Genomic DNA, 14969 nt, shown 5'->3' with positions numbered 1-14969 from the left:
ATAATTTCATAAATCAAATGAAATCCCTAGATGTAAAGGAAAAAAGTTCTTAGCAAGTTAGAAAAGAAAGTTTAACCACATAGTAAAAAAGTCTATTAAAAAAATAGACTTATTCACTGTGGTTGAGATGTGTTCTTTAGTATTCTCTGTTTCCTAGTGCAATTCTTGCTCTGTAATTGTTAATCCAGCAAAAAATCTCTGTGAGGTTTCTTTACCTCCTTTGAGAAAACATCTTGGCTAAGTTGAAAGGAAATCCTCCAAGTACTCCCAATCACCTACAGATAACAATAACATGAATAAAGAAGAGAAGTTTACTTAGAAACCTAATAAATGGGGTACACCTGGTTTATCTGGAATTTAATTAAGTGTTTGATTCCATTCTCAATGGAAATTATTCTATTAACTACAGAAGCTAGAAATTAAATCAAAATCTGTAAGATGAGTGAAAGCACTGGCAAACCAGAAAGAGATGAAAAGCTCAGGACCAAGTTAGAACGACAGGTTATTAGCTGTCCTTGGGTTGACTTTACACAGTATTTCCATGAATAAATAAAGCAGGAGTCAGCATTTTGAATAATAAAGACCAGATAAAATGCAAGTACAAGGGAGATGAGTAGCAAGAGCAGTTTTAGCTAAGCTGAAGACTTAGATGAAAACAACTAGTTGGTTATTGATAGTCATGGGAAAACCACAATCCCCAGTGATGAATGTAGTCAAAGAGATATGAGCCTGGGACGTTGACTACACAGAAGACCAGGAGGTTATCTAGCCTGTAGTGCTAGATTTCTCCATGACATCTAGATGTGGAATAAATAAATAAATTCCTCCTCAATCAGTAATTGTAGTTGAGCACTACACTTCCGCTATATTTTCAGAACACGGGCAGGATTGATTTTGTTGGAAGCTTAGATACAACTGGTGAAAAATACTGCTTCTATACAAGCAGCCAGGGGATGCAACAGATCGCTACTAAATGCTGCCTGACACAGAGACCACCCTCTTGGTAAGGAAATACTGCCAAAGTTCCATCCCGAACCTTTCCTGAAGGAGCTCTGAGCCATTCCCACATGTCCTCTCAGTGGGTACCAGGGAGAACAGCTTAGCATCTTTCCCTCCGCTTCCCTCCTCTGGAAGAGGTAGAGAGCAATGAGGACGTGTGAGAAACTGAACTATTAAGAGACAATGATTCAAAATATTCCTCGTTTGTGGAGATGCCAGGGTGCTTGGTTGAGATGGAGTAGGTGAACTTTCAGTTGTGTAATGGCTAAATCTCTGATCTGATAAGGCACAGGGTGAATGATGGGCTGTGAGTGAGATAGGAGCTGGATCCTGTGGAGAGGATTGTGCCCCTTGTCATGCTAAGTTGTGCTTCCTTGCAAAAACCACGTCCCCTTCCTCCCAGAAGGAAATGCCAGAGAATTCTTGTGCGACCAGAGCCTGTTCATCTGTGCTGATGGAACATAATGAGGCACAACTGACTGGGCTGCCTGTGCAGCTGTGCTGTCTTAGAAAGTGTCCCCTGATCCACATTCTTACATCAAGCTCCCTGTTCCTGAGGAGGTACCTGATTTATAGTCACCTGAACCTGAGTGAACATAAACCCGAGAGATTATGCATTCTGCCGATTTTTCCTCCATTTAGTCAGGACTACCCTCATCACTCGACCACCACTTCAACCAAGACTGTACAGCTACCAAGTCTTGCTGGGAGGATTAGGGTGGTGAGATCTTCACACTCTTGTTTTCCTTTCCTTTCCTTTCCTTTCCTTTCCTTTCCTTTCCTTTCCTCTCCTTTCCTCTCCTTTCCTTTCCTTTCCTTTCCTTTCCTTTCCTTTCCTTTCCTTTCCTTTCCTTTCCTTTCCTTTCCTTTCCTTTCCTTTCCTTTCCTTTCCTTTCCTTTCCTTTCCTTTCCTTCCCTTCCCTTCCCTTCCCTTCCCTTCCCTTCCCTTCCCTTCCCTTCCCTTCCCTTCCCTTCCCTTCCCTTCCCTTCCCTTCCCCTCTAGTCCTGTCTCTCTTTCTTTCGCCTTGTGTGTGTCCTTGCGTGCTGCCGTTGCACTTTCATATTGCAATGCTTTAGATAATAACCACCAAAACGGCTCCATACCTGTTTTCCTTTGCAAACTAATTGTTCTTAATAAACTCTGCATTGTTTATTTACAAATACTGATCATTCAGTGTCGTTTCACACTACTGTGCCTCGAGAGATCTAGTAACAAGAACCTGGGTTACCCCCAGCTTCTGTCTTAACAAAATGCCCTTCAGCCTCCAGAGAGTCTTTCCTTAAATACCTCCAGGGAGTAGCCATCCCTGGAGTTGTTTAAGGAAAAACGGGAAATGATACCAAGTGCTGTGGTCTGCTTGGCATGGGGGTATTCAGTCATAGGTTGGAGTTGATTTCAGAGGTCTTTCCCAACTAAATTGATTCTGTGAGTTGGTCATTCTTTCCACATCAGACAAAAAAGCACTGCAAAAACCAAAAGACAAAAAGCAATTCCTGAATTGAGAGGTCCGGAACTGGACACAGTACCTGAGGTGTAGCCTATCTGGCACTGCTGAGCCCATATGTAGAATCAATCCTATGTCCATTTCTGGGTCCCTCAATTCAGGAATGATATTAACGCGCTGGAGCAGATCCAGAGGAGAGCGATGAGCAGGCGTCCCGTAGGGAGCGGCTGAGGGAGCTGGGGGTGCTCAGCCTGGAGAGGAGGAGGCTCAGGGGAGACCTTACCACTCTCTACAATTACCTGAAAGGAGGGTCAGATGGGGGTCAGGCTCTTCTCCCAGGCAGCCAGCGACAGGATGAGAGGGCACAGTCTTAAACAGCATCAAAGTATTTTTAGGTTGGATATTAGGAAGAATTTCTTCACTCAGGGGTGATTGGAATGGGCTGCCCAGGGAGGAGGTGGAGTCACCGTCCCTGGAGGTGTTTAAGGAAAACTGGACATGGCACCGAGGGTGGTGTTTGGTCATAGCCGAGGATCTCAGAGGTCTTTTGCAAGTTATTTTGTGATTTTGTGACTCTGTGTTTCTGGGATTCTGGAATTTTCTCCGCACTGGACAAACCCTGTGTGGGCTCCCAGACACGGCCGGGCCCCCCTGTGCGGCAGCGCCCCCTGCCGGCGGGCGCTGAGGGCGGCGCGGCCCGGCCCCGCCCCCGTCCCCGCCGCCGCGGCCGCGGCACGTGACCCGGTCCCGCCTCCCGCCGCCGCCACCGCCGCCATTGGCGGGGGGAGCCCGGCCCGGCCCCCCCGGCCCCGCGCCCGCCGTCCCGGAGGTGCCGAACGGTGAGTGCGGGCGCTGCGTCCCGCTCGGCCCCCGCTCCAGCCGGCCGGGCCCGGCGGGCTTCCCTCCCTCCCCCTGGGCATCGGGCCTGGGCCTTCCCCTTGTCCAGCCCCCGCCGCGTGGGGGGCGGCGGCGGCTGCCGGTGCCGGCGCGGGGGGAACAAAACCGGCGGGGCCGCGCTCGGGAGGGAAGAGAGAGAGGGGAGACCGGGAGAGAGTGCGCCCGGAGGGGCGGCTTGAATGGGCGGGCGGCGTAGCCCCCGGCCCCGGGGGTGCGGCCCCGGGAGGGCCGGGCAGCGGGGAGCCGGCGGCCCCGGGAAAGCCGAGCCCGCAGGCACCCCCTCCCCGCAGGAAAGTTAAAGTGATGCCGGCGGAGCGAGGAGCAGGAGCAGCACGCTGCCGCTCTGCTGTCCTGGGATAGCGAGTTCGGCACGGGACGTGTCCCCGCCGGGACCGGGCCCTTCCCCGGTGACAGAAATAGCTGCCGGGAGCGGCTGCGTCGCACGTGGGAGCAGAGAAGCAGGTGCAGAACCAAGGCTCACGATAGTTCTGGAGTGCGTGTCCTGTGAGGAGCGGCTGAGGGAGCTGGGGTTGTTCCGCCTGGAGAACAGGAGGCTTAGGGGGGACCTCACCGCTCCCTACAATCACCTGAAAGGAGGCTGTAGCCAGGTGAGGATCGGCCTCTCCTCCCGGGCAACAAGTGACAGGACGAGAGGACATAATCTTAAATTGCACCAACAGACGCTTAGATTGGACATTAGGAAGAATTTCTTCACTGTGAAAGTGATTAGACATTGGAAAGAGCTGGCCAGGGTAGTGTTGAAGTCACTATCCCTGGAGGTGTTTAAGAAAAGACTGGATTTGGCACTGAGTGCCATAGTCTACTTGACAAGGTAGGGTTCAGTCACAGGTGGAGATCAATAACTCAGAGGTCTTTTCCAACCTCAATGATTCATGAATTTTTTGCAAGTGAGGAATACAGAAACTTTGGATTCCATATTTCTTTTTCATGATCTTCCCTTGAGCCCTATATTCTTTCAGGGTAGTGCAAATAGAATTCTTAGCCTGTTATCACCAAGTTTCACAACCTTAATTCAGTTCTTGACTAGATTGTAATGTGCTAGTGGGTCTGGTGGCACTTAATTAGCTCAGGTGCAGCACTGCAAAAATGAGGTTTTTGGGGCCGGTTTTGGAAGCCAGCTAAGCGGAATTGTGAACATAGAGTTAAAAAGCTGTGTCAGAAGTACATGGAATTAATTTCTTCTATCTTGAATCTGTCAAAGGTACATTGATTTTACTCTGCAATTTAGACTGTTGTTAAATCTTGTATTGAGAGCTAATGTTGTGTAGACTTGTCATTCTCTTAGCAAAGATTGAAATATTGCAAAATTGCTGCAGTTCTGGATGCTTTGTGTTTCTTAAGTCATCTGCATGTGCATTAAGTATTGTCACTTTAGATCTCCCCTGACTTGAACCTTTCCTGGAAACTCGGAACTTCATAATACAGCACTTCCTGCCTGGATCTGGTGCCTCCCATGCTCTTAGCATATCTTACTGTTTCAGTGGCTGATTGGGTTAGAGTGTATAGCTGTGTAATTTTAAAGATCTTGTTCAGCAATTGCTGCTGATGGAACTTAGGCTGAATAGACTGGCTGGTAGCTGGGAGTTCAGATGTGAGGTTGTAGTCAGATACTGTGGACACTTCAGGACTAGCAGGAGCATAAGGCTGCCTGTCTTGTTCTTGGTGCCTTGGAAGTGATGCCCTTACCTGCCTAGTGCGTTGTGAAGTGCCTGCTCTGCCCCACTGTGGAATGTTTGTGTGCAGCTTCCTCTGGGAGCTAAACTTCTCTTTGTCAGTCACAACACAGGGATGTAGCTTCAAGAGAAGCATCATGCTGCCACCAGACTGCCATTTACTTTTTGGCACTGCAAGAACATGTAATTTTTCCTTTTGCTTAAACCCAGAAAAAGTCTGGATCTGTTCCTACTAGCAGAGGCAATGATGTTGCTATATCTCACTTACCCAGCTTTCTTTTGCTGGGAACAAATTTACCATTGACCAGCCTCACTGACAGAGGTTATGACTGATCTGTTTGCCTGCAAGAAACTTCCAAGGCTGATAAAAATAAACAGTGATCCTTTCCTGTACAGTGACTGGTATAGGGAATCCTATGTTAGTTGTAGGGCATTGCAGAAAATCGCAGGGCTTTCTTCTGGTTCATTTTTCCAGCTGTGTTGATGTCATGAAAGTATGTTGCATGTCGTCTATCTGCTTATATTTCACCGGGCTTGATTGTTTATTGAAAGAGGAAGAATTATAGATTCTTCTTCCACTGAGAACCAGGACAGCCTGATTTTGAACAATGATGTGGCAAACTACTTGTTGCTATGCTCTGAATTTCTTCATGTAATGTTAAAAGAAATCTAATTCTCTGTGCTCACAGACAGTCTAGATCTTTAGCTTCGAGACCTTTGTTGCTTCCCTCAGACAGTCACGGCTTATCTTCTGTTGAGGAAAAATGCAAGTATATATGAAATGTTGCAATGCTAAATGTAGGATGTGTTTATTAAAAATTACCAGGAATGATTGGAAGACTTGTAGCTACGAAATTGGAATGGAGTTAAAAAGTAGAGCTATTTTGTTCACGGCCAGTCATGTTGTGCCATCTCCTGCATGGATTCTTTCTTATATGTATCTCCTCTCCATTTTTCCACTTTCCTTCCACTGGAAGGTTTTTGAGAGGCTGTAGGAAGTATGGCTTAATCTTAAGTGGGATCCTTGTGGAAGAAGGGGTGCAGAATCCAGGAACCATCTCTGATGTGGCTGGATGTATTGGCTGGGAAGACATCAGAAAGTCTCTCCTCTCAGTGCATTAGCTTAGGATGCTCCTATTGCTCAGTTTAATGTGAGTTCAACAGAAACTTCTAATGCTGTTTGACTCCACTCTGTGGCTGCCTTGAGGTACTCATAACCAACTTTTCAAACAATTTTTGGTTGAATTTGTGGTTATCTCACTGCCTCTGACTTCCTGGATACTTCTTCTTTCTGCCAAATCATAGCTTTAGCCTCTTGGCTGTTAAGAACAAATCAAGAAAAACAGTGATGGTTGTTCTTTTCTAAGGTAGATACATGCCCTCATTACCAATCCTTACCCCATGCTGTTTTTCTGTTTTTCTTCCTCTGGTGGAGGAGATTATAGCCAGAACTGCAATGTAGGGGACAGGAACTGGTGTAAGGATATGCAGCATCTCGAGGGAGAGAGTACCTACTGTATGTAGGTTCTTAACATGCATGAAAGAAGAAGGGTTGGGAGAGGTGGCTGATGGTGCAGCAGTAGGGACTGGTGGTCCCACTGCTGAGATTTTTGTATCTTCAGGCAGCTTTAAACCTGAGTGATGGACATTGATCTGTATCACTTCAAGTCAGCTAAGAGCTGAGTTGGTGTTGATGCTGTTACTGTGCTTGATATCTGAGGATATAGTGAGCTTTTAGCCAGACACGCTTACATGTTCAGGTAGATTTCAGTGGGAAATGTGTCTTAGGAAGACTCTGAATGAGTCTTGGCTGCCTTAAGTTGAAATTTAGTATTGCAAGCCCCAGAATCTTAGTTGAATCACAGTATTTTGTCTTTAAGGCAGGATGTGGACACAGGACAGACATAAATGCTGGGCTTCAGGCTTCTGCTTCGGTTGTAGTGTGTTCTCAGAACAGATAATTAGTTCTGTTAGGCTGCATCTGTATTTGTTTTCTGAGTGCAGCCATGGAAAGTGAGAAAAGTAGGAGGGAATGCAGAAAGAGCAGTTAAGGAATGTGTTGTGCTTTGTAGTGTTATAGTGGCATACAGCACAGTGTCAGTTATAGTCACTGCTGCACTGCACATCCTGTTAACTGAGAGTTTGAACAGGGGAATGCTCAGGTGTCCTTTTTACAAAACAGTTATGGCCTGGCAGAATGTGCAACTAAACAAAGTGGGCTGGGGCCTGCACTGCAGTTATTTGTACTTGCAGAGGTGGCAGCTTCCTTGTCCTCCTAGAAGTATTCAAGAAGTCTTGAGAGATACTCCAGTGGCTATCTGTTTTCTACTTTGTTTCATGGAGAAGCTGTTGCTCCTGACAATTTGATCTTCATCCTGAAATCCATACATTTCCTCAAAGAGCTTCAGAGGACTAGAATCATGTTGGGATTTAGTCCAGTTCTCTGCAGTGCACATGGAGAACCCTGACAGATTGATCACACCAGTTGTCTTCCTTATCCTTTTTATGGGTTTGATTTGCAGCAGCACAGAGCTAGTTCCCTTTAATGTCGGTAATAATGCATTTACACAGAGGGAGCATGGTCCATCTCCCTTAGTGTTGCGAAAAAGATGCTGCTGAGCACAGATTACATCACAGTTCATGCAGGACCAAGGCCATGGGGACCTGGTTGCTGAGCATATGTTTTCTAGGCTGGCTGGCTTTGCTGGTGTAGGACTCTTTAGAAAACAGTGACATGTTGTTCCTTGCACTTTCACCCAACTAGGCAAGGCAGGATCCAGTGCAGAACAAGTTCTGATGCAGGAGCTGATTTGTGTGATAAACCTGAGTACAGAGGGCAGCAACCAAAACCATGTAGATAGAGACAGTGGCTTTGGAGCTCAATATTGAGAAGGAATCTGGAGGGCTTGACAGGAGAATCTTTCAAACTAGCTATTTAGATCTGTGCTAAGTGAACCAGCAACATCTCAGAGTTTATTCTTTCAGAAGTGTTTCAACAAATTTAAATTGACAAACATGAGTTAGTAGGGGCTCAGCACTGTTCAAGTTTGTTGCTGTTTAAGTTACTGATCTCAGTAACTAATCTAATACTAGATTTACTATTCCATGGGCTTGCGGCCTAAGGCGCTGCAGTACCGAAGAGTTGTATTGCCTCAGTTAGGTAGAGATTTCAGCAGAAGAGGCAGCTACTTCAGTGATACAGTGGGTTGAGTTACAGAACTAAAAATGGTGAGTGATGGGAATGTGAGAGAAAGTGCCCTCAGCTCTTTAATGTTATTTCTTATGCAAAAGGCTTGACCGTCAAGACTTTTGGATATCTGGGCTGTGCCTATAACTTCTTTGGTTCCAAAATAATCTCATGGTCAAAAAAGCTTAGCAGCAAGGGCAACAGGTGGCATGTGAAAAGGATAGAAAAGATTGTCTGGTAAACTTTGTTATAAACTGTGATAAATTCAAATTGGAAAAGCCCTTTTTTGGTTTTCTACTGAAAAGAAAATGGATAATTCAGGATTACAGCCGATTTTGGAATTGATAAATTCCCTTTCAAGTCTAAAAATGTGGTTACCACAGTTTGTCTTTATTGTCCTAATTATTTGCTGCTGTGACTTGATTAAAAAAAAAAACCAAAACCTTTTTATTTCGCTTATATCAGCAATTCAGAAATTTTTGCATTCAAATTTAAATCTTCCTTTCCTCCCTTTGTCTCGAGTCCTGCAAACAAACCATAAACTGTAATTCATAAAGACTTGAAGGTCCTTTGGAGTACTAAGACATGATGTTCTACAGAATTTTACAACTGGCAAATTATTTTCTGTTGCAGAGATACAGCCTACTGATCACTGCTGTCATCTTAATTTTGTTTTCTTCTTTTATAGATATAAAAAATCTGTTATAAGATGCTGGGAAGTGTTTTAGGTCCACACTGAATGTGGTGTGGTCTACAATTTGAGGTGTCTTTTATATGGCTGGGATGTGCTGGGAAACTGCAACTTATACCTGAAAGGTCCTTCCACTTCAGTGTTTGTAGAGCAGAGTAATTACTTCTCATTTGTAGCTAGGCTGTGGTCGGATGCTGTTCATTTGCCTCATGGTTGTAAAGCAAGATCCTCCTTAAAGCTCTGTATGTGGTTCCACCATGCTTCCCAATTGGAAATCTACCTGTTCCTGTGACTTAATGTGAAGTGTGTACGCACAGTGCATGCAAAGGAGTTGCTCCATAAGCAGCTGAGTTAGTGAACCTCTATTTCTTAAGGATTTGTGCCCTCTTACTCCTCAGCCAATCCTTCTTTCCTGTTTTTTTTTGCTTTATCTATCTCATCCTTTAGCAGCACTGGTAATTTGCTTTTATTCTGTCTGCCCCAAGCCCAAAGCAGCTCACTGCTGTAGTATTTTTAATTCCTTCCCCTTTTCCTTAATTACAAGCTGAATCAGACACTGCTTGCTCTGAACGTTTCAAGACTATTTGTGTAGAGGCTAAACAGAAGAAGTCGCTGCTAAGTGACATATTCTGCCTCAGTGGAGGCATTACTTGCATTCTCTAGCTCCTGATTTTCATGAAAGGTGTAGAAATGCAAAGTAAGGCTGGATTGCTTTGTCCAGTTTGATTGGCATTGACTGTAGGGCAATGTGTTTGTGTAAGCCTCATTTCCATAAGAAACCGGGGGGGAAAATGCTTTAGGAATAAATTAAGAAAACTTGCTTTGAATGCATATTTTTAGACTTGTTAGTCTCATATATATTTAGACAGATAAATTAACGTTAAAATAAAACAACAGTTTTGAGTGTTTTGAAGGAGTGTGTTTTACAACCCCCAAAATTAGGTTGATAGTTTAGCATGATTAATCATGTAACAACTGTTTAATTTCAACCTACAAGAAAAAAGTGTGTGCATTTAACTTAAATGTCCTTTTTACTTTCCAGTTTTATATCAATGTAACTACAGAATATGGCTAGACTTGGTTTTCTGCTTATTGCAGCTAATCTGGTAAAATTCTGTTGGAAATAGGGGAATCTGGCCAAATCATTAAAAACTATTTATGTTTGGGGTGGTTTTGTTTGGTTTTTAGGGTGGGGTTTTTGTTTGTTTGTTTTTATTGTCGTTGTATCGGTTTTTTTGAAGTCTTGCAAAAAACATTAATTTGAGAAATTTCCATCTTTGGGGCGAGGAAAACAATGCTCTGGATACAGCGGACTGTTAACTATATCAACTGGTAAAAACAACTCCACTGTTTTTCTTAAATAGTATTTCTGTTGCTATTGGGGCAACAAATGAAATGATGGAACAGGAAAAGTCCTTTTCATAATAGATGAAGTTTTTATGATCAACATTATTTTTTTTCATGTAATTAGTGAAAGGAAGCCAGTGTTTGACAGATGAAAACAGCCTAGGCTTTAGGCTCCTGTTTCTTGAATTTTTCTTGGTCTTTGTCAAAAACTGATGATTACCTTTGAAATTTAATGATGGAGATGCATTTTTTAAATGGCCTTATCTCACTGGCAGTGTTTCAAGTACTTTCCAAAGTACTTTTTGTTTTCAGTTTACATGTATAATATAACTAATACAATGTCAATAAAAGCACATCAAATATGGGAAGAGAAGACAATGGAGAAAACAAGTCACAATAATCAAATGAAATTCAAACTTTGCTCGTCATCATTTTTTTATCATTTGCTTCCAGTTTTTTTACATAGGTAGGAAGGCCTATTGTTAAATATAAGGTTTTTTTCAAGTTTTACGGATGCAAAATGATTTTCAGGAGTTGGTGACACCTATATTTGGATTTCTCTATGAAGTCAGTATCTGTGAAATCTATGCTTTCTAAAAAGGGAGGAGGGTGAGCAGGGAAAAGCCTATGTGATTATTTAGGAATGATGGAGTTGAAATTAACCTGGATGAATAACTATACAGATCTTTTTCCTTTATTGCAGGAACTGAAAATTCCTCTTTAAAAGGTGCAGTGCTGTGGAAACTTACTGCCTATAGAAAAATGGACATGTTGCAGATACTACGTAAAACCACAGAGCGCTTGGAATGTGACTACTGCAGCTTCAGGGGAACTGACTATGAAAACATACAAATTCATATGGGTACCGTTCACCCAGAGTGTTGTGATGAAATGGATGCTGCTGGTTTGGGTAAACTTATATTTTATCAAAAAAGTGCAAAACTGTTTCACTGCCATAAATGTTTCTTTACCAGCAAGATGTATTGCAACGTATATTATCACATCAAAGCACAGCATGCAGCACCTGAGAAGTGGAACGAAGAGCAGAAAGAGCAACAGGTAGAAGGAGATTCAGATTTATCCAAAAAAAGTGTCACGTTGGAGCCACAGAAACCTACCCTTTCCCCTGAGTCATGCAAACCTGCCCTTTCTCCTGAACTCCCCAAATCTGAACCAGTTGTTTCCCCCAAGCTTCAGAAATCTTCTATGTCTCCAGAGCTCCAGAAGTCTGCTCAGGTGGCTTCCTCAGAACCAGAGAAGTCAGTCCAGACTGTGTCCCCAGATCCAGAAAAGTCAGGCCAGGCCACATCTCCCAATGCAGAGAAGTTAGCCTCATCTGTGTCCCCTGACTCACAGAAGCCACCCCCTGTCGTGTCTCCTGACCCACAGAAGCCATCTCCTGTCATGTCTCCTGACCAGCAGAAGCTGTCCCCTGACCAACAGAAGCCATCCCCTGCCATGTCCCCCGACCCCCAGAAGCCATCCCCTGCCATGTCCCCCGACCCCCAGAAGCCATCCCCTGCCGTGTCCCCCGACCCCCAGAAGCCAGCCCCAGCCGTGTCTCCAGAACCGCACCGGCACTCCCCAGCAACGTCTCCAGAGCCCCGTCGGCACTCCCCTGCCATGTCACCAGAGCCCCGGCGCCATTCTCCTGCTATGTCCCCAGAACCCCGCCGATACTCCCCAGCTGTGTCACCAGAGCCAAAGAAACCTCCCCCAGCAGTGTCTCCTGAACCACGGAGGTATGCTCCAGCTGGGTCTCCTGAGCCACGGAGGCATCCCTCTCAAACACGTCGGCCCGCTTCTGCTTCTTCTCCTGAAACCCGGAGACCTGCTTCTGCAGTTTCACCAGAGTCATGGAGACCTGGGCCGGCTGTTTCCCCTGAGCCCTGGAGGTCTTCACCTCACGAAGTGCAGAAGTCTTCCACGGTTTCTCCCTGGGCTTCAAAGCCTGCCATGTCAGTGTCCATAGAATCCCGGAGGTCTGCCCCTGAGTCCCGAAGACCTGGTCCAGTTGTGTTGCCAGAACCTAGGAGACTTGTTTCTGATTCGTGTAAGTCTACGTCCTTTTCCGAATCCCAGAAGTCTACTCTTGTTTCTTCTGAGCCCTGGAAGCCCATCTCGTCTGTTTACCCTGAAGGCTGGAAACCTGTTCTGTCCCCTGACACATGGAAGCATTCTCCCCCTGTTTCTCCTGAGCTTCGAAAATCTAGTCACACTGTTTCCTCTGACTCTTGGAAGCCTTCTTTCTTTCCTGAGGTCCGTAAGCCTGGTGTTTCAGTATCTCCTGAATCTTGGAAACTCTCTGAGTCACGGAAATCTATGTATTTTCCTGAAACTCAGAAATCCACCTCTGCTGCTTCATCCGAGATTCAGAAACGGGCTCATTTCCCTGAACCTCGGAAAAGAGTATTGTTCCCAGAGACTCGTAAATCTAATCCTACTGCTTCTACTGATGTCCAGAAACGTGCTATCTTTTCTGAGCCCCAGAATCAGACGTCTGCTTCTGCTGTTTCTACCGAGGGTCAAAAACAAGCTATGTGTTCCGAAGCCCAAAAATCCGCTCTTGTTTCTTCTGAAGTCCAGAAGCACGCCCTGTTTTCTGAAGCCCAGAAACTTACTTCCATTTCCTCTGAAGTTCAGGAGTCTACTTCCTTTCTAGAGTCTCAGAAATCCACGTCTCCTGAAGTTCAGAAACATGGCCTCTTTACTGAGTCCCAGAAACCTACTCCTGTTTCTCCTGAGACACTCAAGCAAGCTGTTTTCACAGACTGCCAGAAATCTGCTGTTTCCCCTGATGTTCAAAAGCATGCTGTATTTTCTGAGATGCAGAAGCCTGCTGCTGCTCTAACCTCTGATGTCCAGAGACATGCTGAAACTACTGTACCTTCTGAAATCCAGAAGAACATCCTGTTTTCCGAGCCTCACAAGTCTGCTTCGGGCTTTTTTTCTGAGCCCCAAACACCTAGTGAGTCTGGTGAGAGTGATTTTCTCTCTCACAGTTTAGATGATCAGAAACCACTGGATGATTTATTCTCACAGGATGAACAATCAATATTAGCCAAAGAATCACCTGACCACATGTTATATTCCTGCCCAAAAAAGAAACCCAAGAAGGAAAACCAGGAGAACTCAGATTCTGAACTAAATAGCAGTGAGTGTGGAAAAACAGCGGTGGACTCAATGGAGATAAAGGAGCAAGAATCCAACAGTGACCAAGAGCAGTATGACATGGAGTCATCTGATTACAGCAAAGAGAGCAAAATGGATGCAACTACTCCTACGCAGCCACAGTGTGTGCTTCAGTTTACTGAAGAGAAAGAGGCTTTCATCTCTGAGGAAGAAATAGCAAAATACATGAAGCGTGGCAAGGGAAAGTATTACTGCAAAATTTGTTGCTGTCGTGCAATGAAAAAAGGTGCTGTCTTGCACCATTTAGTTAACAAGCATAATGTTCAAAGCCCCTACAAATGTAAAATATGTGGCAAAGCTTTTCTCTTGGAGTCTCTTCTTAAAAATCATGTTGCTGCTCATGGTCAAAGTTTGTTGAAGTGTCCCCGTTGTAATTTTGAATCAAATTTTCCCCGAGGCTTTAAGAAACATTTAACCCATTGCCAAAGCCGTCATAGTGATGATACACCTAAAAAACACTTGGACAGCCTTGAACCACTTGAAGAACAAATTTAATCTGTTTTTTTTCCCCTTGTGCTAGAAAAGCTGAATTTATGAAGTGTTTAAAAGTGTTACTGTATGTTAACCGAGTAGTTTAGCTGATCTGACAAGTCAGAAGATGCATGGTTTATTGTACTATGTTTAACTTGTCTTTTAGCTGTATTACTTAAAAGATTTACTTTCGAAAGTAATTTTAAATGTGTGTTCATGTCTTTGTATTACCCATCAGTAGAGTCATATTTTATTTTTCAGATGTACTATGTTTTTGAAACCAAAATGGATACAAATTAGTTTTGTAAAGATTTGTAAAACATATAGGCAATTAAGGACTGGAGTGGCAAGCAATCCATATTTTCCTGTGAAGACAACTTCTTTTTTCACATTTGTTAAATGTTGTATTTTTTAAAATGTTTTTATCAAGGTCTCAAATCAAAATTTTCACTAAATTGAATGTGAATGAGTCAGAAGATTATGAACTACCAATATTCCTGGAGTAATTCTGCCCTGAGGTTGTAATTGAGTGTATAGACATTTGTTGGAAATTTATTGCACTCAGTTCTCTGACTTGTCTCAGATTTAGAAGCATCAAGGTACTTATTTTGTGATTCTGTATTTTGGCCATGTTTTAATCATGTACTAATATACCTTAAATTGATAGATTAACGTCAGACTATGTATAGCTCAACACTTTCTCTTGATGATCCAGATGTTTGTAATGTCAGACAACCCCTAAATTTCCTGTATTTGGTGAAATGTTATGCTTTAATGTTTTAACATAAAAATAAAAAGAAACCCAACCTGGTGTTGGCCATTTTTTTTTTTTTTTTGTTAAAGTCAAGAGCAAAACCTTTGTGTTCAACGTAGTATCTTTTAAGTATCTTTGGCAACAAGAGATACAAAATTACCCAGAAGGTCTGCTGTGAAACCTTCAACTTCCCGGTCATCAGCCTCAGTCATAACTAAGCAAGGTTAGTCTAAATTTTCCATCTCTTTCAGAAGAACATGTCAGATGTAAATGAAGAAAAACAAGAATTTAT

At 43.8% G+C, this 14969-nt stretch overlaps 1 protein-coding gene across 2 annotated transcripts; it reads left to right on the top strand.

Annotated features, from left to right (window-relative positions):
* Positions 1–3200: 3200 nt before the first annotated feature.
* Positions 3201–14734, top strand: CHAMP1 (chromosome alignment maintaining phosphoprotein 1). Of its 2 annotated transcripts, none has more exons than XM_014885142.2 (2): positions 3201–3283; positions 10964–14734. In XM_014885142.2, exon 2 carries the CDS (start codon positions 11023–11025, stop codon positions 13945–13947), a length of 2925 nt encoding a protein of 974 aa, XP_014740628.2. In that variant the 5' UTR covers positions 3201–3283; positions 10964–11022; the 3' UTR covers positions 13948–14734. The 2 variants fall into 2 exon arrangements, with proteins under 2 accessions (XP_014740628.2, XP_014740629.2); XM_014885143.2 differs by lacking the exon at positions 3201–3283 and adding an exon at positions 3817–3949.
* Positions 14735–14969: the final 235 nt, after the last annotated feature.

Source organism: Sturnus vulgaris, chromosome 2 (assembly GCF_052056855.1).
Source record: "Sturnus vulgaris isolate bStuVul1 chromosome 2, bStuVul1.hap1, whole genome shotgun sequence".
Taxonomy (NCBI): domain Eukaryota; kingdom Metazoa; phylum Chordata; class Aves; order Passeriformes; family Sturnidae; genus Sturnus; species Sturnus vulgaris.
This window is presented reverse-complemented; position numbering and strand designations above follow the sequence as displayed.

Excerpts from the sequence above, each read along its gene's own strand:
- CHAMP1 (XM_014885142.2), top strand. The coding sequence starts at position 11,023 with ATGGACATGTTGCAGATACTACGTAAAACCACAGAGCGCTTGGAATGT.